Genomic DNA, 26,958 nt, shown 5'->3' on the forward strand with positions numbered 1-26,958 from the left:
GCGGGAGTGACCCGCAGCAAGAAGAGTCAGGCAATCGCAGATGCACGCCTAGCTATTCGGTGCATTGCAGTGCCGACGGCGGCCCTGCGGACTGCAGATGCGTGCACGCGCGCGCGTATCAGCTGCGAAGCGGGAGGCACGTGATGCACAGTGACGACGGTGACGTGCAGGCGTTGGGGCTGGAGGTCAGCCAAGTGTATCTTCATTGACGCACATGCGCCCCCTTACTTCAACTCCCTCTCTGCGCCGGTCACTGCTTACGGAAAATCAACAGAAGAATCGCGCAGCCCCTTCACCCGTTTGGCTGTTGTTACTCGATGAACAGATGTAAGGGCGGGTGTGCGGCGGAGAGCGCGACGCGCGCAGACTTGAGGTAGGGGGAGGGGGCATGCAAATGGCATCGACAACTTCCATGCGCCCAGCGGCTTGTCCCCCGTCTGCCTTATACTGCGCCTGTGTGTGTGTGTGTGTGAGTGTGTGTTTATCGCGCTCCCAATCGCCTTCCCTTGCGCACTCCGATCACACACGCCGCATTCCCGCGTGCGGAGAAGAATGTGCCAGGGCAAGTCCTTGATAGACCACAGCAGGAGTTTCTTGCACACCCTCCACCATCAGGTATAGACAGAGACCCCACACAGCGCGTAGCTTCCCTTCAGCAGCTCCCACGCTTCACGTCTGTCGCCCACCCCGAGCCGTCACGACAGACGCCGGCCTGCGATGGTGGCAATGGAAGCACCAGAAGACGTATCTCGGCCAGCTGCGCCTTCGCCCGTCGGGGCCGGACCGGCAGAGCATACCGTAACGGGTGTGGTCTCGTCGCCCCTGTCTGCTACACCGCCGCCCTCGGCGTTTTCACCGTCGCTGTCCGCACCGCTTTCAAGGTCGTGCAGAAGTGCTCTCATGTCGTCTACAGTGACGGACGGCGGTGGTAGAGAAGCTGCAGACACACTTGTCTCCTCCGCTGGCGTGGTTGTGCTCGCTCTCGCCGACTGCCGCTGTCGTGGCTTACGGAGTGCGCCGGCTGCGGACGAGGAGGAGCCCTGCTCCTGTTCCATGAGGTACACCTGCCGCTCCTGCTCCAGCCAGTACTGCGTGAACAAGAACTGCAGCACCAGGCCGCAGACCCACCGCAACTCCGATGTCAGCGGCAGTGCCCCGTGTGCCACACGCTGACGAACCTCCACCGCCTCCTCAGGGAAGCCAATCTCGCTCGCGCGCTTGCGATACGTATCGGCGGAGCCGCTCGCGAAGGACCCGGTCATGACATGCACAACGCGCGAAATGGCGGCGCCGTAGCACATGCGCAGTGGTCCATCTTTCAGCGCGTCCTCCTCGTCCTGCAGCATCGCATCCAACAGCACCTCCGTCGACTCCACGTAAGCCGGCAACTCGCGCTCCTTGCGTGCACGCTGGCGCCACACATGAATGGTCTCCAACGCACTCCGCTTCGCAGCCGCCGTGGCATTCATGTCGAACAGCACGCGCTTCACCTCCGCCCACTCACCCCAGTCCTCGCCAAAAACGGTAGAGAAGATGGCAGGGGTGGTTCGAGCCGCGGCGCTGGTGTTGTCCGCGGTGCAGTCGCCAAGAGCCGTTGCGGTGGTGGCCCGCTCTGCGGGCGACGCCTCGTCTTTGCGCTCTTTGCGCTTCTTGGGAGCATCAAGGTCGTCAAGCTCTTCGAGCCCACGGCGGATGCGGTGCCCACGGAAGCGCCGCTCTGCCAACGCCTGACGGCGCTGCGTCTCGTCCACACGAGATCGACGCATGACCGCTGTGGAGGCAGAGAACGCAAGGGAGGGGAGTCCGTGAGAGAGCCAGGGCGTCTGCGTGTGCGCTAGCAAGACAAAGCTCAGCGGGCGGGTCCGAGCGTACACGTGCGTCGAGTTGCCGAGGCAGAGCGCGGCTCCACTTGATGGCTGTGGGGTGAGGCTGAGTTGAGAAAGAGAGGCGGCACGCTCGGCACGACGCAAGCTGCCAGAACACGCTGCCCACTACACGCCTGTGCCCCGCCTCTTCTCCACTGCCCTTTGTCGTTATCCTTCTTCGCTGCTGTGCCACGCGCTCTTCGTACTGCGGCAACACAGGCACACGCGGAGGTAAGCACAGTGAGCAACGCCAGTGGTGTGGCACAGATCGAGCACACGCACAGCCAGGCACACACGCCCTCCCCCCTCGGTTCTGACACGTGTGAGAGAGTACGCAGAATGTGCGGTGGTGGCAGTGAGCCCTCCCTCCGCTTGAGCTGTTTGGTGTCACCGACGCCTCGGGGCACGCAACGACACAGTGAACCGCGGACGTGTTACTTGATGCGACTGCGCACACACACACACACAGAGGTAGAAGTAGAGAGAGAAGAGACGGACAGGCATGGGCGGTGTCGACTGCAGCGCGGCAAGGCATTCCTCTTGAGCAACACAAAAATCTGGTCCCACCAAAGTCGGCGTAGAAGATGCGCGCATGCGTGTGCCACTCGCGCGCACCTCCATCGCCACCATCGCCTCCACCCATAGAGGATAAGCAAGCAGCTGCGGAGCTGTTAGGAGGCGGAAGCCGCCCACGAGCAAGGAGACCAACATGGAAGGAGAGCGCCGCAGAACCGGCCGAAGCAAGGAAAGGGGGGCCATCGGCGAACCACAAAGAGCGCAACCGAAACAGCAGAATATGCACAGCCGACTGTACGCAAGAGCCATCATCTCACCCCGCCTTTAGACCGTGTCGGCAGTAACACACTTCCGTCGCGCTCTGCGAGGAGGCGGCTCCGGTCACGGATCCGGCTGCAGCACGAGGTTCTCGTTCACAAACACAGAAGAGAATATTCGCCAATCTCACCCAACAACCACGCGTGACACCTCCCCTCACGAGTGCGCACGCGCCCACGCAGATACGACAACGACAGTGGGAAATTTGTTTTCCATTTCCCTGTGCTGCATCGCGTCCATCCAGCTGCCATGGCGGCACGGCGCCAGCGCCACTCGGCCCCACCCACCCACACACACATACACACCAGCAGTAGGCAGTGTGAGCGCCGGGGGGATACGCTCGAGGCGCATGGGCATCTTGCACACCACATATCAATGGTACAAACGTGCTCACGCGGTCGCAGGTCGCCCCGACGCACAACGCCATCCAGGGCCTGACCGCGGACAGCAGCAGCGATACATCGCACTGACCTCCCCTCCCTCCCTCCCTACGCCGTCGACACTCCACCCTGCAACCAAGAGAAGTGGTTCGGCATTGGCAGGGATAGGAGAGGAGGAGGGGCTGGCCTCTCCGCACACAGAGTGGGTGTGCTGAACACTGTGATATCGCGCCATTAGGCATCCCCCTCCTCCCCCTCTCCCTCGTCATCATCAGGGTGGTGGGGAGAGGTTGAACAGATGAAACCCCATATCGACGTAATGAGCTGACACACAGTCAGCTGCACCTCAAACACCATTAGGATGCTGCGCCATGCCCACTCCACGTGCTTGGCACATCCGCCGCCAGTGGAGGCTCAGGGGACAGCGCGCGGTTGCAGCAATCAAAGACGCCAAAGATGACGGCGTTAGAAGGGAAGGAGCGGACCGCCGTAAGGGCCCAGCCTCGATAGAGGGCGCGCAGACCTTCCGTCTGATACACGCGCGTCATCGCCCCCCAGAGGCTCAGCTTTTCGTACGCGGGGTCTACTTGGATGCGGGTTTTGACCATGTCAGAGGGGTAGAAGGCTGTCCAGAAGGCAACGCCGCTCCAACCACCAGCGATCATCAGCTTCCACAGCGGCAGGCTCTGCGTCGGCATGCCCTCTGGTGTCATCCAGCTCTTCAGTATGTCGTACGTGCCGCACCACGCCACCGAGCCGGGTACCTCGCGGCAGAGCATGGCAACGCCGCCCCTGTATAGCCCCTTGCAGCCGTGCTCACGAAAAACCTGCTGGGCACAGTCCAGCGAGCCGCGGTACCGTCGCTGGCCCTTGGTATCATCGACCTGCATGCGACACTTCACCAATTCGAACGGTGTCAAGCACACCGTCGCTGCCACGCCGCTGCCGCACCCGCCCAGTAGAATCTCCGGTAGAGTGGGTCGATCACCCGCACCGATCAAGCGCAGCGTCCACTTGTACGTCGCGAGCACCCACGCGTGCTCGAAGCCGGAGGCGACGAAACGTGCCGTGACACCGCGGTAAAAACCTATGACACCATCTTGTCGAAACAGCCTTGTGATGCAGTCCGTGTAACCAGCGTACCGCGTGCCACCGTACGTCTGCAGGAGCACCTTGATGGTGTCAAACGGGTGCTCAATCAGCACCCCTGCAAACCCGCCAGCGGTGCCAGCGACGAAATCGTTCCACAGACTCATCGCCCAGCACTCCTCGCCCCCCCGAAGAAATCCGTGCCGGTCACGGTCCAGCGACGGCTACAGGGAAAGCGGCACCAGAGGCGGGATTGCAGACGCCCAGCGAGTGAGCTGGGGAGTACCACAAGCGATGAGATGAGTGTCTGCTGTGAGCTGGGGATGCGGCCGTGCCTGCCACAGCCACATCAACGTCCACACAAAGGGCAGACGAACACGCGCGCAGACAAGAAGACACGCGCCGACTGTCACGATGCGCACGACAGCAGCGCCACTGAAGCCCCTCCGCAGTATGTCTCCGTTCGTACGCCAAGTCAACGTGGGCGCCAAGACAGAAAGAGGGAAGGGCAGAGCGGCGATCGGCATTCGCCACGCCGAAGGAGGCCTAGCAAGCAGCTAGGAGCAGAGGCGCGCGAGCGTCGCAGCGAAGGGCCGCTGTGCCGCACAAGGACAAGCGCGTGAGACGAACGGGGTGCCGCGCCGATGAGAGGGAAGGGCGCCGTCAGGGATCGTGCGTCTGGGGGTATGTGTGTGCGCCTCACTGTTCCACTTGCGCAGGTCGCGCCGGCATGCTGCGGCGTCGGGTGGCTACATCCGTGCGCGTGCGTGCGTGCATGTTGAGGAAAAGGGAGGGAATGGCGGCGTTGCGTCGAGACCATGGTTACAAGATAGACAGCAGGCGAAGCGAGAAGAGGTGTAGAGAAAATGATGGGAGGCAGCTGGTCCTGTGAGATGAGGGACACTCACAACGCAGACAACGTGCACGCACGCGCCTGCCACGAGCACTTCCTCGACGCATCACTTTAGTTGTCTGTCATCGAGCACGCCGGAAGGGCTCCACGCTGTCGCGCTAAGCGCAGAGACCCGCACCACGGACTGGTGCCCTCCCACCACGGCGCGTCGGAGGAAAACTGGCGGGGCCGTGGTGCTGTTCGCTCCCTTCTCTTTCTTTTTTCCCAGTTTAACAAGACGGTGACACACGCGTGCGCCTCCACCTCCCCCCCCCTCCCCCTCACATGGAAGAGCGGGAGTTCGTCAGGTGAGCGGGCATGAGCGAGGTGGCACTCGCTGTGCACGCTCAGCGAGACTGGCACTATACATGCGTGGGTGGGCGAAGCGGTCGTATCCGTGTGCAGTGCGTGTCGCGACACTCTGGGAGACAACACTGCCCAAGTAAAGAAAAAGCCTCAGCACACGCACACACACACACACACACACACACACACGCAGCCGAGGGCTGGTGGCCAAAGAAAAGCGAGAGAGAGAGGGGGGGGGGGGGTAGGAGAGCGGAGGAGCCGCGCCGGTCCTCCGTTTCGCATGTTTTTTTTTTGTTCCTGTATGCGGTGGCCGGTGTGCCTGCCTGTGCGCGCGAGAGTTGGAGAAGAGATACGCACGGCACCGCGGCAGCGACCCGTACATCGATAGAGAGAGAACGCTCAAGCAAGGAGTTGTGGAAGCGTGTAGGGAACGATAGGAGGCTGTGGAGAGGGAGGAGGGAGGGAGGTGGTCTTTCGTGGCAGCAGCAGCAGCAGGCCTTCCCTTTTGTTGTTGCCCGCTATCACGAAAAGACGACGCACCGCACGATAACATCGTGATGGAGGAGGAGGGGGTGCATGGGTGGGGGATGCGTCCGGTGTGTAGCTGCCCATCCATGACAGCACCTCCGCTTTCCCTCCCACCCACATACACATCGCCCTCCCCCCTCCCCGGCACACACACACACACACTCATGGCACAAGACGGATCGGTGACCGAAGTGCACGCGTGCTTGAGACACATGACGGCGGACTCGGCGAGCCCTGTGTGCGTGTGTGTGTGTGTGTGTGTGTGTGTCTCAAGCACACAGCAGCCAAGCAGCAGCCGAGAGACGGACAGACAACAGAGAGAGAACGGCACATAACGAGAAATGCGCACGGCAACATGTGCAACCAACACGGGAACTGTTAAGAGATGAAAACGAGAAAGGAATACGCCTCGCGCCTTTACAGACCCGACCACAACGGAGGGGGGGGGTGAGGGACCAGGTAGCCGGAGCGAGCGAGCAGAGAACAGCATCAACGAGGATATGCACAGTAACACCTTTCTCACTGGAAGCGCACACGCACTCGTAGACGCTGGTAGTCAAGACGATGCACGCGTCTCCCGCGAGAACAGGGTGGTGGGTGGGTGGGTGGCCCTGTGCGTGTTGTCTGCCACCACCATCACCACTGCTTTCTTCTCTGACATGTTTGGTGCTTATGCACCGTCTTGACGTTATGACTTATAAAAGAGAAGCGCGGGGTGCGGAACGGCGCATCTCGCCGCTCTGCTTACGAATCCCTTCATTGCACCGCCCCCCCCCACCACCATCACCACCACCTGCAGCAGCAGCAGCAATGCGCACAGGAGGTCCTCAATGTCGTTAAGGGTAGAGAGGAGGCAGCCGTACGACGCCAAGGTCAAGGCGTCGCCGCACATCTTCAGGGTCGTCTCTCGCTCGCTGTGAACGGATGCACCGCACACAGTCGATGACCTAAAGTGCGGGGCAGTAAAAGGGGAAGAGAGCACGGCTCAAAAACGGAATAGGGGTGGCGAGGCGAGGCGAGGCGGTGCGGCGACGCGGCCCTCCTCCGCCCCAAGCAAACACCCCTCAACACAAAAGGGAAACAAAGTGGAGAGGCGCGCACACGAACAAGAGGCACGACGACGTCAGCGGTGCTCATGTCGCAATAGCGAGGATGCGTCGTGCGCCGCTATTTGTATATAAATATATATATATATATATTTACACACACGTATGTGTGGGTGTATATCTAAAAGGGTGCTCCCTCCCTCGGTCTGTCTGCGTGTCGGTCCATGGGTTCGCTGGGCACCTATGGCCGCAAGATATGAGTGTTCAGAGAAAGCGCGCGCACGCAGAGCTGCTGTACATCGCGTTATGCGCGCGTGACAGAGGCCGCCATATACGGAAGCCACTTCACGCCGCCATCCCCCACCCAACGCACCTGTGTTGATTAGCGAGGTCGGCGTATCGAGTCCGTCTAGCCGACTGCCTCACCCCTCCCTCTCTCTCGCCATTCCGGCTTGCGTCGGCTCGCTTGCGCTTCCCAACGACACCCGTTCATCGTTGTGAAGAAGACAGAGAGATGGAGCGAGCGAACACGGGGGAGACACAGCGGAGGAGGGGTGGGGGGACGCCTCCCCCCTTCCGCGCATGCGCGCCAGCCCGATCGTTGGATGGAGGGGGCCGATGGCGGCGGGGAGGACGGCACAGGACAACCGCAGAGAAAAAGAGTAGCCCTGGGTGCCGGTTGCTACTGCACTGCAGAAAACGAGAGGCTCTGAGAGATGCGAGCGGGATACAAAGTACTGCGAAGCGCAGACGAAGAACACGCTCAGAGCGGAAAAACGACATCGGAACAGCCACGACGAGACGACAACAAGAGCTGTCGCGGAGAAGGGCGGAGGTCGGCGACACGGCGAGGCTCGCGACGGCAGCAGCAAGCCGGCACCCCGCATAAGCGCACAAGCGCATGCGCAGGCGGGGCTCAGCAAAAAAAAAATAAGGAGGAGGGTCGTACGGTAAGAACAGCCGCAGCAAGGGCCCCGACAGTGCGCGGGCCCGAGGCGCCGACGCAAGCAGCGACAGAGACAAGGAGAGCAAGAGAAGCGCCACATCCTCCACCAGCGCTTTCACTGACACCGAGGGGGGAGGGGGGCGGCGGTCAGCGGTACAGAGAGTCGCTGCTGTTGCTTGTGCGACGTCACAGAGGGGAGCTTGAAGCACGAGTGAGCGGGGACGGTCCGAGCTGGAGCTCAGACGGCTAGAGAACAGGGCAAGAAGCTTGGAAGTACCATTTTGCGCCTGTGTGTGCGTGTGTGCCTCATGCCCGCCACAAGCGCCAGCCCTGTGTCCCCTCAGTAGTGGTGAGAAATCAGCTCCTCTTGCAGCTCACAGGCGGCGCTGGATGCCGACGTCGCAGCACTGTCGCGCGCAAGCGCGCGATACACGGAAGAGAGCTCCCGCAAGGTGCTGCTGCTGTGCTCGTGGGTGGTAAAGACAATGCTGCTCGACAAGAATGCTCGCACCACCGTGACACCCCAGCCGCGGAACAGCGCCCCCACTCCTCCACTGCGGTACAAGCTAGCAAGCGTCCTCGTAAAGCCTTGCTGTCGCGCTGTCGGACAGACCTGCATTTTCGTCTTGGCCACGTCAGCCGGATAAGCGATGCTCCAGTAGCAGCAGCCACTGATCCCGCCGGCTAGCATGGGGTGCCAAATCGGTGCAGCTTCGCCATCGCGCAGCGATGGGGGAAGCCTCTGCGCCAGCCACTCCCGGCACTGCCCATAGGACACAAAATATGCCATGTTGCCCAGTACAGCACGCGTCAAAGTGCCGGTCCCCCCGGTGTAGAGACCACGCACACCGTGCGTCGCCACCAGGTGACGAGCGAGGCCGCGCACCGTCGTATGGCGCCGCCTCCAGAGCGGCCTGGCGCTCTCCATCTGCATGTTGCACTTCAGCATTTCGACCGGCGTCAAGATGAGCGACACGGCGAGGCCCGCGCACGCTGAGGCTTTCCAGTGCGCCGGCGAGTTCCACACAGACGCATGTGGCTGCTGCTGAGGCTGCTCATGTTTGCTGTGCATGTGCTGATGCCGATGGGATCGTGCCTTGTGATCACCCCAAGACCCCGACAACCTTACCCGCTCTTGCTCCTGGCGTTGCAGCTGCTCCTTGCGCAGAAAGTGTTGCAGAGATACGTTGTAGACCGAGAAGACAACGGCGGCCTCGGCGCCCTGGGCTGCTAGCGGCACACTCAGACCGCAGTAAAATGATCGAACACCGCCGCGTTGATAGAGCTGGGAGGCGCACTGCCAGTACGTCACCGGTGCGGCAGTGCTTAGGCTGGCCGCTGCCGTAACTCCCGTGGGACTGTAGCGGTGGGGCACCGTTGCGCACCTGCTCACTTGCATGCGTGTCTTTACGGTATCGAGCGGGTAGTCGAAGAGGACGCCGGTCATACCCGCCACGGTGCCCGCGGTCAGGTGGATGATAGCGTCCGTCATGTGCAGACTTGAGCAGCACCACGCCTCGTCACGGTTTTCTTCTATGCCCTTCCGTAGTGCTTGTCTTACGCAACCCACCGCTTGCTTAGATATAGTGGTGCGCAGCGAGCGCACATGTACTCGTGCAGTCAGTGCTCGCTGGCTAGCTACGCATCGATATCGGTGTGGAAGGCGAGAGCAGCGCAATCAGCCCTGTGCCCGCGCGGAGTAACACCAAGACACACACGCACGCCGCACACCCTCGGCAGAGAGATCGTCGTTGACGTGGTCGTGAACCTACGTCGGGCCGCGGAGGACAGTGGCACGCAGACCTTTGATATAGTCCGTCAGTGTGCCCCGTGATGGATGGCGCGGGGAAAGAGAGGTGGAGTGAGAGACGTCAATGCTTATCTTCCATGTGAGGGTAGGCAAAAGAGCTGAGCAGCAGCAGATGTCCGGGAAAGCCGACACGGCGGCAGGATGGTGACTACGGACACCAGCGCCGAGCAGAACTGCCACCGGCCATACAAGCGCGTACGCGCGTGCAGAGAGGCGGAGGGAGGGGCACGGCGAGTTCGCGCGCGTGCGGCAGGCACAGGTAAGCATAGAGGAGAGAATTAGGCAGGGTTGGAAAAGGGCTGGGGATGTGGATGGGGGGACGCCTTGTGCGCCATTGCAGCGAGCAACACTGCAAACAGAACAAGGGGTAGGATGGCGAGGCACGGAGCTGGGCACCGCACTGGCACACTCCCGTCCCGCAGCCCCGACCCGTCCACCCTCGCTTCACCTACATCGCCTCTTCGGGCCGTCTTAGATGCTGCAAGTGCGTGGGTGTCCGCTGCTTTCCTCCGACTTCTCGCACGATCCCATCACCACACCAGTTCGTCCCCCACGTTTTCACAGTTTCTTTGGGGGGGGGGGGGGTCGCGTGCGTTCTGCGACGCGCCAGGCGCTTTGCATGATCCCTTATTAGCAAGTCAGCCAACTCCAGCGGAACGGATCAGCCGAGCCGCATGCGCACTCCACACGCGTGACGGCGCAACATCTCAGTAGCAAAAAACTCGTCATTCTCTCCCTGCACTCGTCTGCGGGCAGTCGATGTGACGTGCCACCGCCGCACACACGCACACATCCTACGCGTGCGATCGTCTACGCTTTCGTGGCGCACCCCCGTTTCCATGAGCATCGTCGCCGTCCCCCTCGCTCCACTCGCTGGAGTTGATGCGGACACTGCCACTATCCAGCGTGCCCGCGGAGCACTCCTCTTCGACGCCGTCGTCGACGGACCACCGCGCATCATCTTCACGGAAGAGCGCATAGCACTCCTGCTGCGCGCCGGTGATGAAGTCGAGCAGATCGGTATACGCCCCCACCTGCTCATCCGTGGCGACGGTCTCACAGTCTTCAAAGGAGCTCGCAGCGTACAGGTGCGGCTGGTGCCTCAGCTTTTCCTTATGCGCGCCGGCATCGTAGCGGAGCAGTGTCCTTGGTGGATAAAGATGCACCACCTGCAGCAGTGCATGCTCCATCGGTGCCGCCAGGGGAGGAAGGGTCGGAGGACCCCTCCGTATAATTCCCTGAAAGATCGAGCAAGAGATTCGGGAAGGATAGGGCGAAGGGGTTGCCGTGGTCAGCTAACCACTTTGCTGCAGACAAGGGCAACGTGCACAGACGATCAAAAGCTTGCAAGAATACACGTCGACGTGCACCTGTGTGCGAAGGTGCGTGGGCGTGGATCGTCGGTGGTGGCTCGTGTATGTGTGGGTGTGGGTGTGGGTGTCGGGGGAGAGGGACGTACGGAAGCAGCGTGTGTAAGTGGGACACGATGGTGGCAGAACGCAAGAAACGCAAAACCTCGTCACGAGATGACGCGCTGTACGCTCCTCTTGCAGGGAGGGGGGACGGTGGGTGGCGAGTCCTAACTGACGTGCACACACACAGAGGCAGAACAGCGCATCCCGTGCACACGCTCGAGCACCTGCATTGGGAGCGCGCGCCCATCATGGCTAGCACATGAGAGAAGATGCACTAAGCACGGCGAAAGACAACGAAGAAAGACGAAGAGCGCAGCGCCCGGGGGGAAAGGCAAGTGAGCTTGACACCGGCTGCTCTCACCTTGCCATCGAGGCATTGCCGGCAAGAGCACTCCCCCTGTGTCACCTCCTGCTCTCTCGGTACATGGCACACGCGCGTTACTGAAAAACGCCGTTGAGTATCCGACTCTGTGCGACTCCCCTCCCACCCACCCCCTCTCTCTCGCGAGGTCTCTTGAGCAAACGAAACATCGCCGCATTCTTGCCTTTCCACCTCCCCCTCCGCTGTGTTCACAGGACGGGAAGCGGGTCTGTGCGCCAGACGGCGGAGTTTTACGGCGCGGGCCGCGGGCGGGCAGAGGGAACGGGAAGCGAGCCAAGCCAAAGGAAACACTTAGTGGGAGAGACAAGACAGAAAATAAAACGACGACGGAACACACACGAGCAAAACAGGACGAAGAAGAGGACGGGGGGCGGGGGTGCACCGGCGCCGATGCGGCACCACAAGGGGGTGGGAGGGTGGTGGTGGAGGATGGAGGCCCTCTTCTACATGGTGGACAGCACACACACACACACGTCATCATCATCCTCCACCAGTGCTTGCTCACACATTCACGCACACACGAGCGAGAGAGAGGAGGGGGGAGGGGGGGCACACGCGCCCGCGCACACTCCCAAGGCATAACAGAGAAACGGAAAAAAAACGAAGATCAGTTTACGGAAAGGTGACGCACGCCGCACATACAGGCGGGAGGGGGGGGGGGCAGACGCGGAGCAGAGACAAGCTCTGACTTTCCGGTGAGAGCATCAGACACGGCCGCACACCAACCTACGTTCCTTACGCGGCTCTTTAGGCCGTTATGCTGGTAGGCGTGTGTGTGCGTGTGCGTGTGTGTGTGGTATGGCTCTCGCGCGTCCCCCTCCTTCGTGCTCGCGCCTACATGATCACGCAGCCCCCACCCTGGTGACGACGCTTGTACTTGGTAATCCAGTGCATCTGTATCTGATTGATGGCACCCTTGCGCTTCTCGCGGATCAGTGCGATGGCGTCTAGTGCAGATACGTTGCCGTACTCCACCAGCGCCAGCGCCACCAAGATTGGCGCGCGGCCCAGGCCCGCCACGCAGTGCACGCCGATAGTTGGCGGAGGCACGGATGGGTTCTCCTGCTGACGCGCAAGCTCCATGTCGAGCAACTTTAGCCAGCTGTCAAGGACCGCGCGCGTCGGCGGCGCGCCGTCGTCGAATGGCCAGCTGTGGACCTCAATGCCCCTGCTCTTGACGAGCGTGGCGTCGTAGGTTGGGCCGCATACCCGCACCAAGTGCCGCACGCCGCGGTGCTGCAGCTCCTTGATGTATGTCGGGAGGTTGCTCGGGGACGGCGCGTCGAGGATGAGAAAGTGAAATAGCACCTTCGACGGCTTCTGCGGGTCGCAGCAGTCGATCAGCGTAGCGTTCACCTCCATGGTTGCAACGTCCTCCGGGGCGTGTGTTCGAGAAAGAGAGAGGAGGAGGAGATGAAAGCCTGAAGCGGGGATGGGAAAGGATGACGCGGGTGTGTGGGAAAAAATGCGCAGCGGGGCAAGCGCACTACAATCCAGCGGAGAACGACGACGAGAAGTGCGCGGATGGCAACACATACAACACAAGAGCACAGAGGTTTCAGCACACACACACAGGCCAGGTAAAGGTAAAGCGTACACCGGTGCGGCTCTGCGTACCTAAAGGCGGATCGAGCAACAGGAACAGAAGAAAACAGGCGAGGGAGAGGGAGGGAGGGGGGGCGTGTGAGCTGCTGCAGACGGGCACAATCGACAACGCAGGGCGTCTGTGTGCGCGAGCGCGGAGGGCGAGGAAAACGAGCGAAGAAATAACGAAGGGGGACACAGTTTACTCGCCACTGTATATATATATATATACTTGCGTGCGTGCGTGTCTTTCTCTGCCGCTCAGCGATGAACGCCTTCACCAATGTGGGCACGCGTGCAAGTCTGTGTCGCCTTCCTGGCGAGCGCGGTTACGCTGCCGTGCCCCTTTTTCTGTGTCTCTGCCTGACGGCACGGTGTTCACATATCACCACGCAAACAACAACAGCGGCAACGATCGAAGCCGGTCGACAAGGCCACGCACGTACACACAGTCTCGCGCACAGACACTCGCATGCACACACCCTCGCGCGCCCGTCCCTTTGCAGGAATGGTCGATGCCAGACAAGAAGAGCGAGGCCACGGGACGCACGCTCAGAGACAAAGGGAGAGAGGGACAGTCGGAAACCCCATATGCAGGCCTACAGAATATGCGTGATACCATGCCCGACGAGGGCTTGCGGTGCTTGACAGCGGCAGGCAGGCAGGCAACGTTCTGCGTCTCTCAGGTCGGGACTCTTTTTCGTTAAGTTACTCTTACCACCCTTCGCACTTGCATCAACTACAAGGGACTGGCTGCCGGCGTTCGTGCGAGTGTACACAACTTGGCGCGTACAGTGCACGGTGCGCTCATGCCCAGCGAAGCGAAGGAGAAAGCTTCGCGCACGGAACGACGTGGGGTAAAAGCAAGAAGTGATGGGACACAGAGGAGCCAAAACAAAGGGATGCTCGGCTCCGCTATGTATTTTTGATCGATGTCAATGGATGCGCACGCGCACGTGTGTATGGGCGTGAGCTGGTGGGTATGCGCACAATGGCGTAGGCGTACCTACGCGCGTGATGCGGGGTCAAAGCGCAAGAGAGAGAGATGGGAGGGTGGTGCAGGCGAAACGCTCACTGTATGTTGAAGACGGAGGAAGTCAAAGCTTCAAGGCGGAAAGATGGCGGACTCCGGCGAGGCGACGGTGCCGCACGTGACAACGGTGACGTCGATAAGCACGCATGTTCGCATTGATGACGCGTACGTGGATGCGTGTGTCCGCGCCCATGTCCAGAAGTTGGAACGCGGACAAGAGCAGTCCGGAGTCGGCGAGAGAGAGAAAGGGGGGAAGAGGAGGGCATGTTTGAGGCGGTGGTGCCCGTAGCAGCACCAGTCGCGTCGATACTTGCGTGCGAAGAAAAATTAATAAGAAGAACGATGGAGGGAGCAGATAGCCTGACGCGGACGCCCGCGCAAGTCGGCTTCCGCACCCTCCTCTGTTTCGGACTCCACCATCTCCAACAACGCGGCTTCGATATATGCAGCATGCCTACCCACCCACCCACCCACCCGTCCCCCCATCAGCATCAACGAGGAGGAGCCCCACAGAAACAAACGAAGCCCCCCTCCCCCAGCAGTGTGCGCTGTGGATGCTCGGATAGCGCTGCTGCCCTTCCGGTGTGCTGAAAAATAACAAATTTTTTTTTCTTGTTCCCCCATCTCCATCCGAATTACGCTTACAATGCCTCCTCTTCGTGTTATCATCGAAACACTGCCAAGCGCCTGTGCACCTGCCATCTCCCCCTCCGCCTCTCCCCCGCCGCTTTCGCGCTGCACGAACAGCCGGCGGCAAAGACCCGCGGAAGAGGTGTGCCATCTACAGAGTGCGCGCCGCTGCTTCAGCGCGTCCCTCCTCGTCGCTCCGCTGCGGCCGCTCGGCTTCCTCCTCACGGCACCGCTTTCGCCCTGACCACCACTGCGCAACGCTGGTGCGCAGCTGGCCGTACCATGCAGCCGCCTGCGTACGCACTGCGGCGAGTGTGGCTGCGCCGAGGGGCGGTGCCTCAACCGGAATCGGCGAGGCTGATGCCGTGCGATTTGCGGCCACCCGCCGCAGCAGCGCCTCGTCACGCTCTAGAGAAAACTCGAGCGGTTCATCGCGGAGGTCGGTTGTCGGCGCGCCAGTCACCGCATCGTCCTCGTCAAGGTTCTTCACGAGAAAGCCGCCACGGTGGGCAGCCAGAAGTCGGTAGCCACGGCGCCTGTAATACCCACGGACGCCTACGCCGCTGATGACGGCGATTTGGCTATACCCTTCCTCCCTGGCGATCGCCTCGGCTCGCTGCAGAAGGCGCTGGCCAATCCCGCTGTGCTGGGCTGCCGGTGTATGCGAGCGACCCACCTCCTCCGCGAAGGTAGGGAGGAGATTACCGTAGACGTGCAGCTCGCGAATCAGTGCGCACGGCAGGAGCTCCGCGAACGGTGTCTCCCAGTTCCGGATGTTTAGTCGCAGGCGCAGGAAGCCTAAGATCGTCGCGGCGTCCGTCGGCATCTCGACCGATAGAAACACCTCCGTCCCTTCGCTTGCCTCGTAGCGCCGCTCCTGCAGGGTGGCCGACCTCAGCTTCTCCGTGACTGTCTTGTCACCCTTGATTTCACGGCACCGAATACAGCGACATCGCTCCCCGCGCTCTCGCAGCTTGTGGGCGAGCACTTGGCGCAGGTTCGCCACCTCGACGCCAGCAAGGACGTAGTCCACAGGGATGTCACGGATGACGCGGTTGATGCGGATCCACGGGTGCACGCGCGCCTTCGCGTAGAGCAGAACGTCGATCAAGTTCTCCAGGCCGTAGGGCGTGTACTTGCCGTCCTTGTACCACTGCTCAATCACGGAGAACGGCGTTGTTTGGCATGGGTAGATCTTCCACTGGTCCGCCTGGAGGTACGGGGAGTCGAGTACGTCATCGAACATGGCCTTGTCGACGGCGGGGCTGGCCCCGGGCAGGTCCGGCATGAGATGGATGTCCACCTTGAAGCAGCTGTCCTTCAGCAGCTTGATGGCATTGGCGGTGTCCTCGCGGGTGGACTGGCGATTTACAAGGGTAAGGATACCGTCGTCCGTGTGCTGCACGCCGAGCTGCACGCGAGTGCAGCCGAACCGACGCAGCTCCACGAGCATCTCTGGGTTGGTGGTGTCTGGCCGCGTCTCCAGTGTCACTCCAATGATCTTGCAGTGTGCGGACTCATTCAGCAGCTGCTCCTGGAGCAGGTCCAGCGGTGGCCGTCGCGGAGCGTGCGGGGGATCAAACATGGTGTTGGCCGCGTAGAAGAGGTCGCGGATGAAGCGCTCACGATACGGGCGCGGGTAGCTTTCCCACGTGCCGCCCAGCACCAGCAGCTCGACTTTATCGGCGGGGTGGCCGATCGCCACGAGAGAGCGGACGCGCTCTTCAAACTGGCGGTACGGGTCGAATTCGAGGCGATTCGCCCGCCGCACGCCAGGCTCGTTCAGCAAGTAGCTGCGTGGCTGACCCGGCTCGTTGGGGCAGTAATAGCAGTTCCACTGGCAGCTGAAGTTCTGCCCGTCCGGGTAAGCGGAGGTGAACACAGTAACGACCAGCACGCCGGACTGACTACGCGGAGCCTTGAACACGAGGTAGCGCTCCAGCACTGGACACACCACGGACGTCTTCAGGCTGGGGGACGGCAAAGTCCCAGACGCGGACGGGGTCAGCGGTGACACGCCGTCCTCCATGTCCGGGAGAACAGCGCCACCACCACCACCAGCAGCAGCAGCAGCAGTGAGTGCACCAGAAGAGTCACAGCTCTCATGGTGCGGCTGTGCGAGTGTGTTGACGCTATTCGCCGCTGCCATAGACTCGCGCACCAGGTGCTTGTACCCCGCGAGTAGCAGTGACTTCTTGAACACGCGACGGTACTTCTTTTGAAGTTTACGCTGCGCCTTCTCGATGTCTGTGTTGCACTGCGGCGCAGTCTCTACGATGTCGCGCACAAATCGCGACGCCTCCTCCACATCCGCGCTGGAGAAGTCGTTTGGATCCGACTCCTGCAGAAGCCGCTCCAGCGTCGGCAGATTAGCCAACTTGTGCTCGATTCGGTTCCGGTCCACATGCGTCCGCATCCCCGACGGCGCCTCGCCATCCGTGTCGCTATCGGAGGACATGACGGGCACACCACAAGAGCAAGACGACGACGACGTAACGGAGAGCTAAACAGGTGCAAGTGGGGGCAGTCTCTCCACCGATGGGTGCGCCAGCAATGCCGAACGATGATCCTTTTCACTGCATCTAGAACGGCTTATCCGTCCACAGATTGTTCCTCCAAAAGACGCACAGCCTGCGGATGTGACGAGCTCCGGTGGGAGATGCTGCGGTGCTCGTGATGCACGCCTCATCCGTGACACGCGCGTGACGCAGTGGGAGACTCAAAGGTAAACAGATAAAAGCGGGTGAAGTAAGTGAGGGGATGTGCGCAACACGACTGCACGCACGTGTGACGACGCACCGGGAGTGCCGCCTGGCAGCGATGGCAGACGAGGAGGAGGGTGCCACGCTTACCAGAAAAGAAAGCCAACGCTTCCGCACAGAAATCCAGTGCGCCGACACGCGCGTCGCCACGGAGACCCATGACCCAACCAGCAGCCATCAGCGTACCTTGCCGTTGGCTCGCATGTCGGTGTTTGTGGGTCGTGGGAGGAGAGCGTGGGCTCTGCACAACTGCCCATCGAAGCGCAGCGAGTTCGTGCTGCGTGATGAGAGAAGGCAACGAGGAGAGACGACGCCAAGTGCCGACACCTCGCGAGCTACACCCCCTACTCCATGCCTGATGCGGGTGCCCACTACGTGCGAGACGCCTTCATGTGTGCAACAGGCAACGAACCCTGTCCTGGGAACACCCCGCCGCGGAGGTGGCACGCGAGACATCGAGAGAGCCCTCCGTCTCTCGGTGCCTCCTTGCATGGGTTTGCATACCTGCGAGCTCTTTTGAAAACACCCACACTTACCAGTTGACGAAAACACGCTCACAACCGTTGCCCTAGAAACACCCGCACGCACGGACTAGAGGATCTCTCCCGTCAAGCAACTCAACGGCATAAGAGGTGTTTGTTTTCCATTTCCCTGTGCTGCATCGCGTCCATCCAGCTGCCATGGCGGCACGGCGCCAGCGCCACTCGGCCCCACCCACACACACACACACACATACACACCAGCAGTAGGCAGTGTGAGCACCGGGGGGATACGCTCGAGGCGCATGGGCATCTTGCACACCACATATCAACGGTACAAACGTGCTCACGCGGTCGCAGGTCGCCCCGACGCACAACGCCATCCAGGGCCTGACCGCGGACAGCAGCAGCGATACATCGCACTGACCTCCCCTCCCTCCCTCCCTACGCCGTCGACACTCCACCCTGCAACCAAGAGAAGTGGTTCGGCATTGGCAGGGATAGGAGAGGAGGAGGGGCTGGCCTCTCCGCACACAGAGTGGGTGTGCTGAACACTGTGATATCGCGCCATTAGGCATCCCCCTCCTCCCCCTCTCCCTCGTCATCATCAGGGACGCCGCCTTGGGGCGGCACGCACTCACAGGCACATGCACGAGGAAGAGCCTACACTGAAAGCGATGGTAACGTGAGCCACCACGGAAGCCAACGTCAGCGCCGGCACAGACATGAGCAGAGCCGCGCGCGCGCGAACAACAAAGAAAAGTGTTAGTTGGGCTGCAGAAGACACCAAAGACGTGAGGGTCAGAGTGAAACGTGGAAGGAGAAGCGGCAGGGATGTGTGTGCAAAGGGGAAGGGGGGGACAGCCCAGGCAATGCCGCTGATCCGCCACCGTCTCTCTTCCCTTCGCGATCGCCGCTCGCGCAGCCACCCTCCAGACTCTACAGGGACACCCTTTCCATCACTCCCTCCGCGTCTCCCGCCATCCCTCCACATAAGCAGTTGGAAACGGTGCCGCAGGGCACCCACAGAGGGGGGGGCACATGCCATCTCGTCTCTCCAGCGTGTTTCACATGATGGCGCAGTTGGTGCAGACAAGAGAGCGATCACTCGCCTGGTGATGGCGCGGCCTGTATCGCATCAGCCAGTTCAACTGTACCTGGTTGATGGCACCCTTCCGCCGCTCTCGAACATAGCCCACGGCGTCCAGCGGAGCCATGTTGCCGTACTCCACCAGTGCCAACGCAACCAAGATCGGTGCCCGTCCCAGACCCGCCACGCAATGGACCGCGATAGTCTCCGGCGGCGTCTTGCCGACCTCCTGAGATAGCAGGTCGAGCCAACTGTCAATCACCGCCCGCGTTGGCGGTGCTCCGTCGTCGAAGGTCCATCCATGCACCTGTATGCCGTTCTTTTCCACCAGCTCGGCGTTGTAGGTGGGGCCGCAGGCGCGGACGAGGTGGTGCACATTTTGCCGCTGCAGAAGCTTCACGTAGGTGGGCAAGCTGCTCGGGCTCGGTGCGTCGAGGATGAGGAAGCGGAAAATGACCTCGTCAGTGCCGTTGCGCTTGCAGTCGACAATGGTGCCGTTGATGTCCATCTTTCCGGCACGAAGGACGGAGAGACAGAGACTGAGAGAGTGAGTGTGAGTGAGCAGCAACCGAACAGAAATTATTACAGACGTCCACGATGACCAACGGTCTGGGGGCTGATGAGCAACAGGGAGGGGGAAGGCTGAAGGTTGTGTTAGGATGTGGCTGTGGCCCTCCAACGGATTCACGGGACAGAGAACGCGATATGGAGAGGCGCAGGAGAGCACATGCAAGCACGCGGGTCCGCACAAGAAATAGGAGAGCAACTCACCTTGCGCGCGCGTGTGTGTGTGTGTCGGAGGGGGGGGGTCGCTGTGGAAAGTGTGGAGAGAGAGAGGCGCTCCGTGTGTTGCCGCAATCGTGGTCCACGGCAGTGTCTGAGCGACCTGCTAAGAAGCAAGGAGATGGTTCTCGTCGCAGAGGCGAAGGAGGCACTGCAGAGCACGTCGTGCGCATGCCAACACAAGCACATAACCAAGAGCAGAGAGCAAGATGAGGAGACGGTGAGACTAACGCAAAACGCAGAGCGGAGGACGCCATGCGCGCCGGATGTGTCGGTGCTGACCTGTGGCTCGAGTATGCGGCATGAGGGAGAAGGCGAGAAGATCTACAAGACGCCAAGGTCGCGGACTTGCGGCGGTGCCCCGCAAGAGGTGCCGGTCGTCCGTCTGGAAACACAGAGAGAGGCACGCATACACACCCAGACACAGGCATGTCGCTGTGGACTTCTACAGCGACCTGCAGCACACGAGCGTACAGGCCTACCCAGCGAAGGAGTGACGACGTCCGTCGTGCTTTCTTTTGCATGCCTGCTGCCTCTCTCCCCCCCAGGTCTCCCGCCTTGCAATATAAATAGGCGCTGCATGGGCGCATGCATCCTATTGTGGTAGCGGGCCTCTCCGATCGTGGCTAGGTGGCTGACTGCACGCAGAAGCATGAGGAGTTCAACGAGTCCCTCCCCTAAAGTCAAACAGCTAACGGGCGAGGGGGAGGGGGGCATGAAGATATATGTGAGAGAAAGAAAACCGTCGTGGACGCTGGAGAGAGCGGGGAGGGCGGACGAGGCCCCATAAGCGAGGAGGAAGGGCTCAACGAAACAAGGCGCAAAACACACACACACGCACAGACAGAGACCGATAAATAGAGCACGCACGTGTGTGAATGGGGAGGTGTGGCGGTGTTGGGGGAGGCAGGAGACGTGCGTGCACACGAAGTCGTCGGCCACTGCATCATTATTAAACACGCACCACACGCGCTCTCGCCCGCGGTGTATTGCATCCACCGGTCGACATACCCCCCTTACCGTGTACATCCTAATCCGAACAGGCGCTTTTCCAGAGACAGGGCTGCTGCGCTCGCAGAGACGGCCCGAAGACGCCACCGTGTCGCAGCGCAGGAGTCGCAACAACCAACCGAAGAAATAAAGGAGTGCACCGTAAAGACGTGAGGCGACTGCAGTAACCAACGTCAACACGCCCGCACGCAGTCGATAAAGGGGACGTCAGCGGACGTGCATGCAAGCACAACGAGGGAGACGGAGGAAAAACAAAAACAAGCTTCGCGCAGAGAAGCCCGTGGAGACAGGACGGAAGAGTGCGGGCAAGAAACCCCTCGCCCAATCCATGCACCTGTCCACCCCCCCCAACAGGCCCTTCATCTCCTCTCGTGAGGTTTTCGTTATGCGCTTCCGCCCTCCCTCCACCCCAATGTATGCAGCCGCACGCGTGTCCTCTTCAAGACAACGTGGCCCGAGAGAGAGAAGGGGGAGGGGGGGGGGGGGCGGAAGCCAACGAGCGTGACAGGAAAATGGTGCGCTGGTACGTCGGCGGGTGGACGGTGCTCCGAGGCAACCGACACAGCGGCAGACGTGCGCACAAAACCACACACCGATAAAGGAAAAATTGCAGAGAAGGCAGCGGACGGGAAAAGGGAAAACACAAAACGTTTGGGTTAAGGAGAAGAAACGGCGAACACAACAACGGACGGTGCGTACGCGTGTCTTATAAGTGACACAAATCGTGGCGTTGGGTGGCGGCGCGACATGTGCACAGACTTGTGCACACCCATACGCAGAGAGGGGAGCCGAGCTGGGTTTTTGGGGGGGAAGCACAGTTCTACTGATCCTTCTTGCTCTCCGGGGACGACGGTGAGGGCAGTGGTGAGACAGCGCCGTACTTCTCCAAAAAACCGAGCACCGTAGCCTCGTACTCGTCCGGCTTTGTGTTGTAGAGGCCGCAGTGAAAGGCGCCCTCACACAAGTACAGCTGCTTCGGCTCCAGGGCCGTCTCGAACAAAATCTCCGAGTGGCGCATCGGCACCACAGTGTCGCTCATGCCGTGCATGAGCAGTATCGGCCTTGGCGATATCTTGGCGATACAGTGCAGGGCCTGACAGTGTTTTGACGGCTTGTTGCCGATGCGCCAGTTCAGCCAGAAGGTGGCGCACTGGCGGAACAGCCGGAACAGCTCCACGCTATACCGTTTCTGGGCAAAGTAGCCGCTGAGCACCATCACCATCTGCTGATCCAGCAGCGTCGCCGACGTGGTGATCGCGTTCTCGGCGATCACCACGTCGATGTTCTTGTCAATGGCGGCAGCCATTAACACCGAGGAGCCGCCGACACTGGTGCCCATGGCACAGATGCGCTGGTAGCCGTACTTAGACTGCATGAGGGCGCACGCCGCTACAACGTCGAAGCGTTCCTTCATGCCAAACGTAAAACCGCGCATCTTGCCGCTACTCAGGCCGTGCTCACGGAAGTCGAACAGCAAACAGCCGTAGCCGGCGTTGTGCAGGAATGGCACATGTCGCTCCCACGAGCGACGGTCGCGGCCACCGCCGTGCACGAGGACAATGCCAATCTCCCTCGCCTTCCCCGGCGGTGGCGGGACGTACCATCCGCGGAGCGTGTAGTGGTCAGTCGATGAGAACTCGACATCCTCGTAATCCAGCCCGAAGTCCGTCTTGGGGTCGTAGATCCACCCTTGCCAGTAGTCCGGGCACCCCTTCATGGTCAGTGCGCTTGCACCGGGGTGGTGGTGGTACCACGGCGGCCGAATGGCCACCTCGGACACAAAGTACGCCACTGCAACGTAGTAGAAGCACAGCGTTACTGCAATAAACTGAACCGCAAAGACAATGCCGTTGTAGAAGATGAGGAAGAGCAGCGGCAGGACCAGGCACATCAAAGTCTTAAGCATGGTGGCGGGGCTCACCTTGTCGGACTCGCGCAGATCATCGTCCAGCATCTGTTCATTCGCTTCCACGCCCTTCTGCGCCGACTGGGGCTCGCGCGCTTGTCGGCTCGCCATGATCTTGGAAAACAAAAGCCGCATGTCACTCCGTGACGCCTCCGGTGTCAGCTGAAGCGCTGTTTTGCCGTCCTTGTCCTTCAGGTCCACATCAATGTCGCCGCGAGAGAGGAGGTAGGATACCAGCACCTTGTTGTTGTTCATGCAGGCGTAGTGCAGTGAGGTGCGGCCATGCGCGTCGGGCTTCTTGATGTCGATGTTGCGCTTCATTATGAGCTTGATAATAGTTGGCAGGTCCGACACGTGCGACGCATTGCGGAGTCGCTCCATCGTGGACTTCCCCTGCCTCATCGCGAAGGGAAGCGGGTGCGGAGAATATCGCTGTATACAGGGGTGCGAGAGTGCAGGCCTGTCGCTGGAACTACGCGTGTGCGTTTGGTGTGGAGGAGGAGGGAGGGAGGGAGAGGGGTGCAGGTGTCTATGATATCTTTGCTCTCGCCATGATGACGAAAGGTGGTGACGAGACGTACGCACAGAGTGAGCGCAGGAGGGTGTGGTGTGTGAAGACAGTGATGGGGGGGGGGCACGAGCGAGAAGAAGGCTCTCAGCACGTGCATGTGCAAGGTACAGGTGCGAGTGGGCAGTAGCCGCGCGCCGCAGGCGCAGCGGGCTGTGCTTCCATATGCCCTCCTGCATGTCCCTTTTTCTCCCCGTCTCACGCCACGGTAATAGGAGACCCGCCGCTGTCACGGATGTCAGCAGCGAAGACTTGAAGCCCTGACGTCGACACCGCTGCGCACGCTTGTAGCTCTTCGTTTTATGGTGCTGTGAACAGGTGTGTGAGCACGCACGCACACACCATCATCCCCTGCTCCAAGAGACGCGTGGGGTGGTCTGTGTAGCTTGGAGGAAGAAGGCAAGAAAAGGACGCTGGCGGGAGCGCCGCGCACGGACACATTGGTGAGTGTCCGGGGCTCCAGCACCTCTCCCTCTACAGCAGAGCCGTTGTCAGATACTCAGACCCCACCCCCTCCTCCACCATGGACTCCGCAACGAGGCAAGAGACATGCGGCGGCAGAGCCGCCTCCTGGTCCCGCATGAACAGCCCCCATGCCGTCGCCAGCGCCTTCTTCTGCCGTCTCTGGTGCGCGATGGGCACGTACAGGCGCTGGCGACGCTCCGCAGTGCCGCGCTGCCGCGTCTCAAAATTGCCGTCGTGCTGCTGATCTGCCGCCACGGCAGTGAGGAACGCCGTCTCGGGGTTCTGGCCGGCCCCCGGCGGATGTGGCACTGCATCCTCCGCCCGCGTGCTGGCCCGGTAGCCAACAATGTCGAAGACGAGTCTCACAGGCGCGTGCAGGTGATCCAGTCCCAGAAGGCAATGAAGCACTACCACCCGCCGCAGCACCGCCGGCAGTGACGCCGCCGCGCATTCCTTTAGGACAGACGCCAAATCGAGATGGCGACGCAACGCGAGTAGCGCACACGCATGCGCCGCCTGAGCCATGTGTCGTCCATCAACCGTCAGCAGAGGACCGTCTGACTCCCCCGCCGCTTCGCCTGCTACAGCGGCTGTGTCGCCAGCCGCACGCATGACTGCCACACGCGCGCTGAAGGATACCAGCGCCTCTGCTTGGTCGTAGTCCAGCATCGCCACCGCCGCGACAGCCACCGTCAGCTCATTGTACGGCGAGAGAGAAAGCAAAGCTGAGTGCCGGCCTCGCCCGTGCCTCAGCGACCGAAAGAAGTGCAGAGCCAGCTCTACCCTCCCACCGCGGGCTGCCGCACACAAGCAGTAGAGGTAGTTCATGAAGCCGTCCGCCTGGCGGTGCTGCAGGTGCGTCATGAGGCGCAGTGGAACCACCCACGAAGCGTGCTTCAGTGCGACCAGCTGCAAGTCTCGTAAGATCGACGGCGAGGCATGGTCAGCCTCACCACCAGGAACGTACCGCAGCACGCGGAAGGCGTCCTGCCACGACTGCTGCTTGAGGTTGAGGAGAAGCGTTGGCAGGGTGCGCTCGTCCGGCTTTACGTCGTAACTCATTTCGAAGGCGGCAACAGTGCGCAGGGCAGAGGTCCACGTGCGCGTGATGGAGATGCTCTGCAGTCCGCTGAGGATCGCACGCTCGTGAGCGGCGGAGACACGGTACGCTGACGTTTCATGGGCGGCCTCCAGCATGGCTAGCGCGTGCAGCCAGCGAATCGACGGGGCGTCAGAGAGGTACTTGGTCACAGTATCGCTAGAGGCGTCCGAAGCGCCCAAAGATAATGGTGGCGCCACCGTGTCTGCCATGCACAGGAACAGACATTGAGCCAGCGCGTTCGGCACAGGCACGCCCAGATCGCCGAGAGCCTTCGCCAGCTGGCCAAACATGGGTAGGCGAATAAAGCGCACCTGCGGCTCGTGGCTCAGTAGCGGCGAGCACACCGACTCCACTGCAGCCTTGACGGCATAGCGCGCCTTGTCGGAAAGCACGGCAGGCGTCCTGCAACCGCGATGTGTCCTCGTGCCGCCCTGTGCCCGTAGCGATACAGAGACCCCGCGGCCAGCGGCGCTCGACGTGGCTCTGGAGTGCACGCGGTCCGCAGCGATCGTGTGCTTCGTCCCGTGGAGTGCGGCCAGCAAGGCTGACAGAAGCTGTTCCTTGCCGGTCTTAGATTGGGCATGGATGTACGGGTGGAGAGGGAAGAGCAGCGCCGCCAGTGCCCGCCAGCACGTCTCCGCAGCTGCGACGTCTTCGCATGGCGTGGGCATCGACGCGGCCTGCGAGAACAGCGATGCGGTGCCGGCAGCGGCAGACACACTGGGGTTGGCTGTGCGTGACATTGGCAGACGCGGAGACGCGGCAGACCCCGTCGTGAACTCGGCTCCAACGCCTTCACCTTCGCCCAGAGGCGTCTGCACCGGCGGTCCTCGCTCCGTTCCGCCGCTGCCTAAGCCTGCGATGCACTTCATGAGCAACAGGGCCACCTCCACAGCAGCCCCCTCACCTGCGTGGCACAGCAGTCGATCCACGACGGTCCTGTCTCGCAGGCACCGGGCGAGCAGGATGGGGTGGCTGGCAGCCACCTGGCGGATCACTTGCAGATGCGCGAATGCGTACAATGGCGGCCGACCGCTCCTTTCCGCTGAGCGAGGCTCAAACACAGAATCGACGGTACTCGCCGCACCGCTCAGCTGACGTGCACCGCCGCCAGCGCCGCGGGGGGGCGCAAAGGGGAATAGCACCGTCTTCACCGCCTTCAGCCCGTCAAAGGCGCCAGCACGTGTGTCGGCTGACGTGGCGGTGGTCGCCTCCTCCGTGTCGGTGAGTGCGAGGTGCCGCCGCTGCCAGTTGACAACGCACTGCACCACTTCTAGCACGGCACCACGGCGACGCAGCTCCGCTACAATCGCCTGCTGCTCCGACTTGAGCCCTCGCAGGGATGCCGCCGGCGCATCGGTCGAGAGGGTTGACGCGGCGTCTATTGCGTGCGGCCGGCTCAAACTGTAGGCCACGCGCACAAGTTCGGCGGTGCGACAAGCGGCGAGAGCCTCACGCGGCTTTGAGGCAAAACTCTGGACGGGTCCCGCAGCGGTTTTGGCAGGGGTGGAGGAGAGCGGCGCTGCTGCCATCGCCTGTTTTGCCGTCAGGGCATTCGGTGCCCACCCCCACAACTCTCTCACGGAAGGTGGCAGCGGCCACTCATCTCGCACCGCCTTGTGCCTGGTAGTCCGCTGTACAGATACAGGAAGCCCATCGACGACAGCAGCTGCGCGAACCCAGTCGCCGCTCTCGCACAGAAGGCGAGCCACTGCACCCCACGCGCGCGCCTTCGCTGCCGGCACACCGGCAATCGACACGGACGGTGGCCCAGATACCGTCCACGGCGAAGAAGAGGCACACGAGGAGCTCAGATGCGCCACGACTGGGGACTGCGTGCCACAGTTGGCGACGCTTCCCGGCCGCCCCGGCGAATCCTTAGCTGGCACCTGGCAGCTGTCTTCGAAGGTGCGCTGTACAAAGACGGCAATGTGCAACGGTTCCATGGTGGCACACTCATCCATCATCAGCGCCATCCACGTGTGGCGCGTCGGCTTCGATGCACGCGACCATGGCGACCGCACGAACATCGACGTTGGATAATGTTCGTTG

The 26,958-nt window shown here is 61.5% G+C and overlaps 9 protein-coding genes across 9 annotated transcripts; all 9 read right to left on the reverse strand.

Moving 5' to 3' along the window:
- Positions 1 to 695: 695 nt before the first annotated feature.
- On the reverse strand, positions 696 to 1,766 carry LMXM_16_0190 (conserved hypothetical protein; the record flags this gene model as incomplete). The annotated part of the gene is made up of 1 exon (XM_003873654.1): positions 696 to 1,766. The coding sequence occupies one exon, from the start codon at positions 1,764 to 1,766 to the stop codon at positions 696 to 698; it is 1,071 nt and encodes a 356-aa protein (XP_003873703.1).
- A 1,669-nt stretch (positions 1,767 to 3,435) lies between these two features.
- Positions 3,436 to 4,335, reverse strand: LMXM_16_0200 (mitochondrial ornithine carrier protein-like protein; the record flags this gene model as incomplete). The annotated part of the gene is made up of 1 exon (XM_003873655.1): positions 3,436 to 4,335. The coding sequence occupies one exon, from the start codon at positions 4,333 to 4,335 to the stop codon at positions 3,436 to 3,438; it is 900 nt and encodes a 299-aa protein (XP_003873704.1).
- Positions 4,336 to 8,226: 3,891 nt separating this feature from the next.
- Positions 8,227 to 9,378, reverse strand: LMXM_16_0210 (mitochondrial ornithine transporter 1-like protein; the record flags this gene model as incomplete). Its single annotated transcript, XM_003873656.1, has 1 exon — positions 8,227 to 9,378. The coding sequence occupies one exon, from the start codon at positions 9,376 to 9,378 to the stop codon at positions 8,227 to 8,229; it is 1,152 nt and encodes a 383-aa protein (XP_003873705.1).
- Positions 9,379 to 10,490: 1,112 nt separating this feature from the next.
- LMXM_16_0220 (hypothetical protein, unknown function) lies at positions 10,491 to 10,886 on the reverse strand (the record flags this gene model as incomplete). The annotated part of the gene is made up of 1 exon (XM_003873657.1): positions 10,491 to 10,886. One exon carries the CDS (start codon positions 10,884 to 10,886, stop codon positions 10,491 to 10,493), a length of 396 nt encoding a protein of 131 aa, XP_003873706.1.
- Positions 10,887 to 12,327: 1,441 nt separating this feature from the next.
- Positions 12,328 to 12,855, reverse strand: LMXM_16_0230 (protein tyrosine phosphatase-like protein; the record flags this gene model as incomplete). Its single annotated transcript, XM_003873658.1, has 1 exon — positions 12,328 to 12,855. The coding sequence occupies one exon, from the start codon at positions 12,853 to 12,855 to the stop codon at positions 12,328 to 12,330; it is 528 nt and encodes a 175-aa protein (XP_003873707.1).
- A 2,036-nt stretch (positions 12,856 to 14,891) lies between these two features.
- Positions 14,892 to 17,198, reverse strand: LMXM_16_0240 (histone acethyltransferase-like protein; the record flags this gene model as incomplete). Its single annotated transcript, XM_003873659.1, has 1 exon — positions 14,892 to 17,198. One exon carries the CDS (start codon positions 17,196 to 17,198, stop codon positions 14,892 to 14,894), a length of 2,307 nt encoding a protein of 768 aa, XP_003873708.1.
- A 1,850-nt stretch (positions 17,199 to 19,048) lies between these two features.
- On the reverse strand, positions 19,049 to 19,579 carry LMXM_16_0250 (protein tyrosine phosphatase-likie protein; the record flags this gene model as incomplete). The annotated part of the gene is made up of 1 exon (XM_003873660.1): positions 19,049 to 19,579. The coding sequence occupies one exon, from the start codon at positions 19,577 to 19,579 to the stop codon at positions 19,049 to 19,051; it is 531 nt and encodes a 176-aa protein (XP_003873709.1).
- Positions 19,580 to 21,685: 2,106 nt separating this feature from the next.
- On the reverse strand, positions 21,686 to 23,173 carry LMXM_16_0260 (conserved hypothetical protein; the record flags this gene model as incomplete). Its single annotated transcript, XM_003873661.1, has 1 exon — positions 21,686 to 23,173. The coding sequence occupies one exon, from the start codon at positions 23,171 to 23,173 to the stop codon at positions 21,686 to 21,688; it is 1,488 nt and encodes a 495-aa protein (XP_003873710.1).
- A 640-nt stretch (positions 23,174 to 23,813) lies between these two features.
- On the reverse strand, positions 23,814 to 26,936 carry LMXM_16_0270 (conserved hypothetical protein; the record flags this gene model as incomplete). Its single annotated transcript, XM_003873662.1, has 1 exon — positions 23,814 to 26,936. The coding sequence occupies one exon, from the start codon at positions 26,934 to 26,936 to the stop codon at positions 23,814 to 23,816; it is 3,123 nt and encodes a 1,040-aa protein (XP_003873711.1).
- Positions 26,937 to 26,958: the final 22 nt, after the last annotated feature.

The sequence above is a fragment of the Leishmania mexicana genome, chromosome 16, assembly GCF_000234665.1.
Source record: "Leishmania mexicana MHOM/GT/2001/U1103 complete genome, chromosome 16".
Classification (NCBI taxonomy): domain Eukaryota; phylum Euglenozoa; class Kinetoplastea; order Trypanosomatida; family Trypanosomatidae; genus Leishmania; species Leishmania mexicana.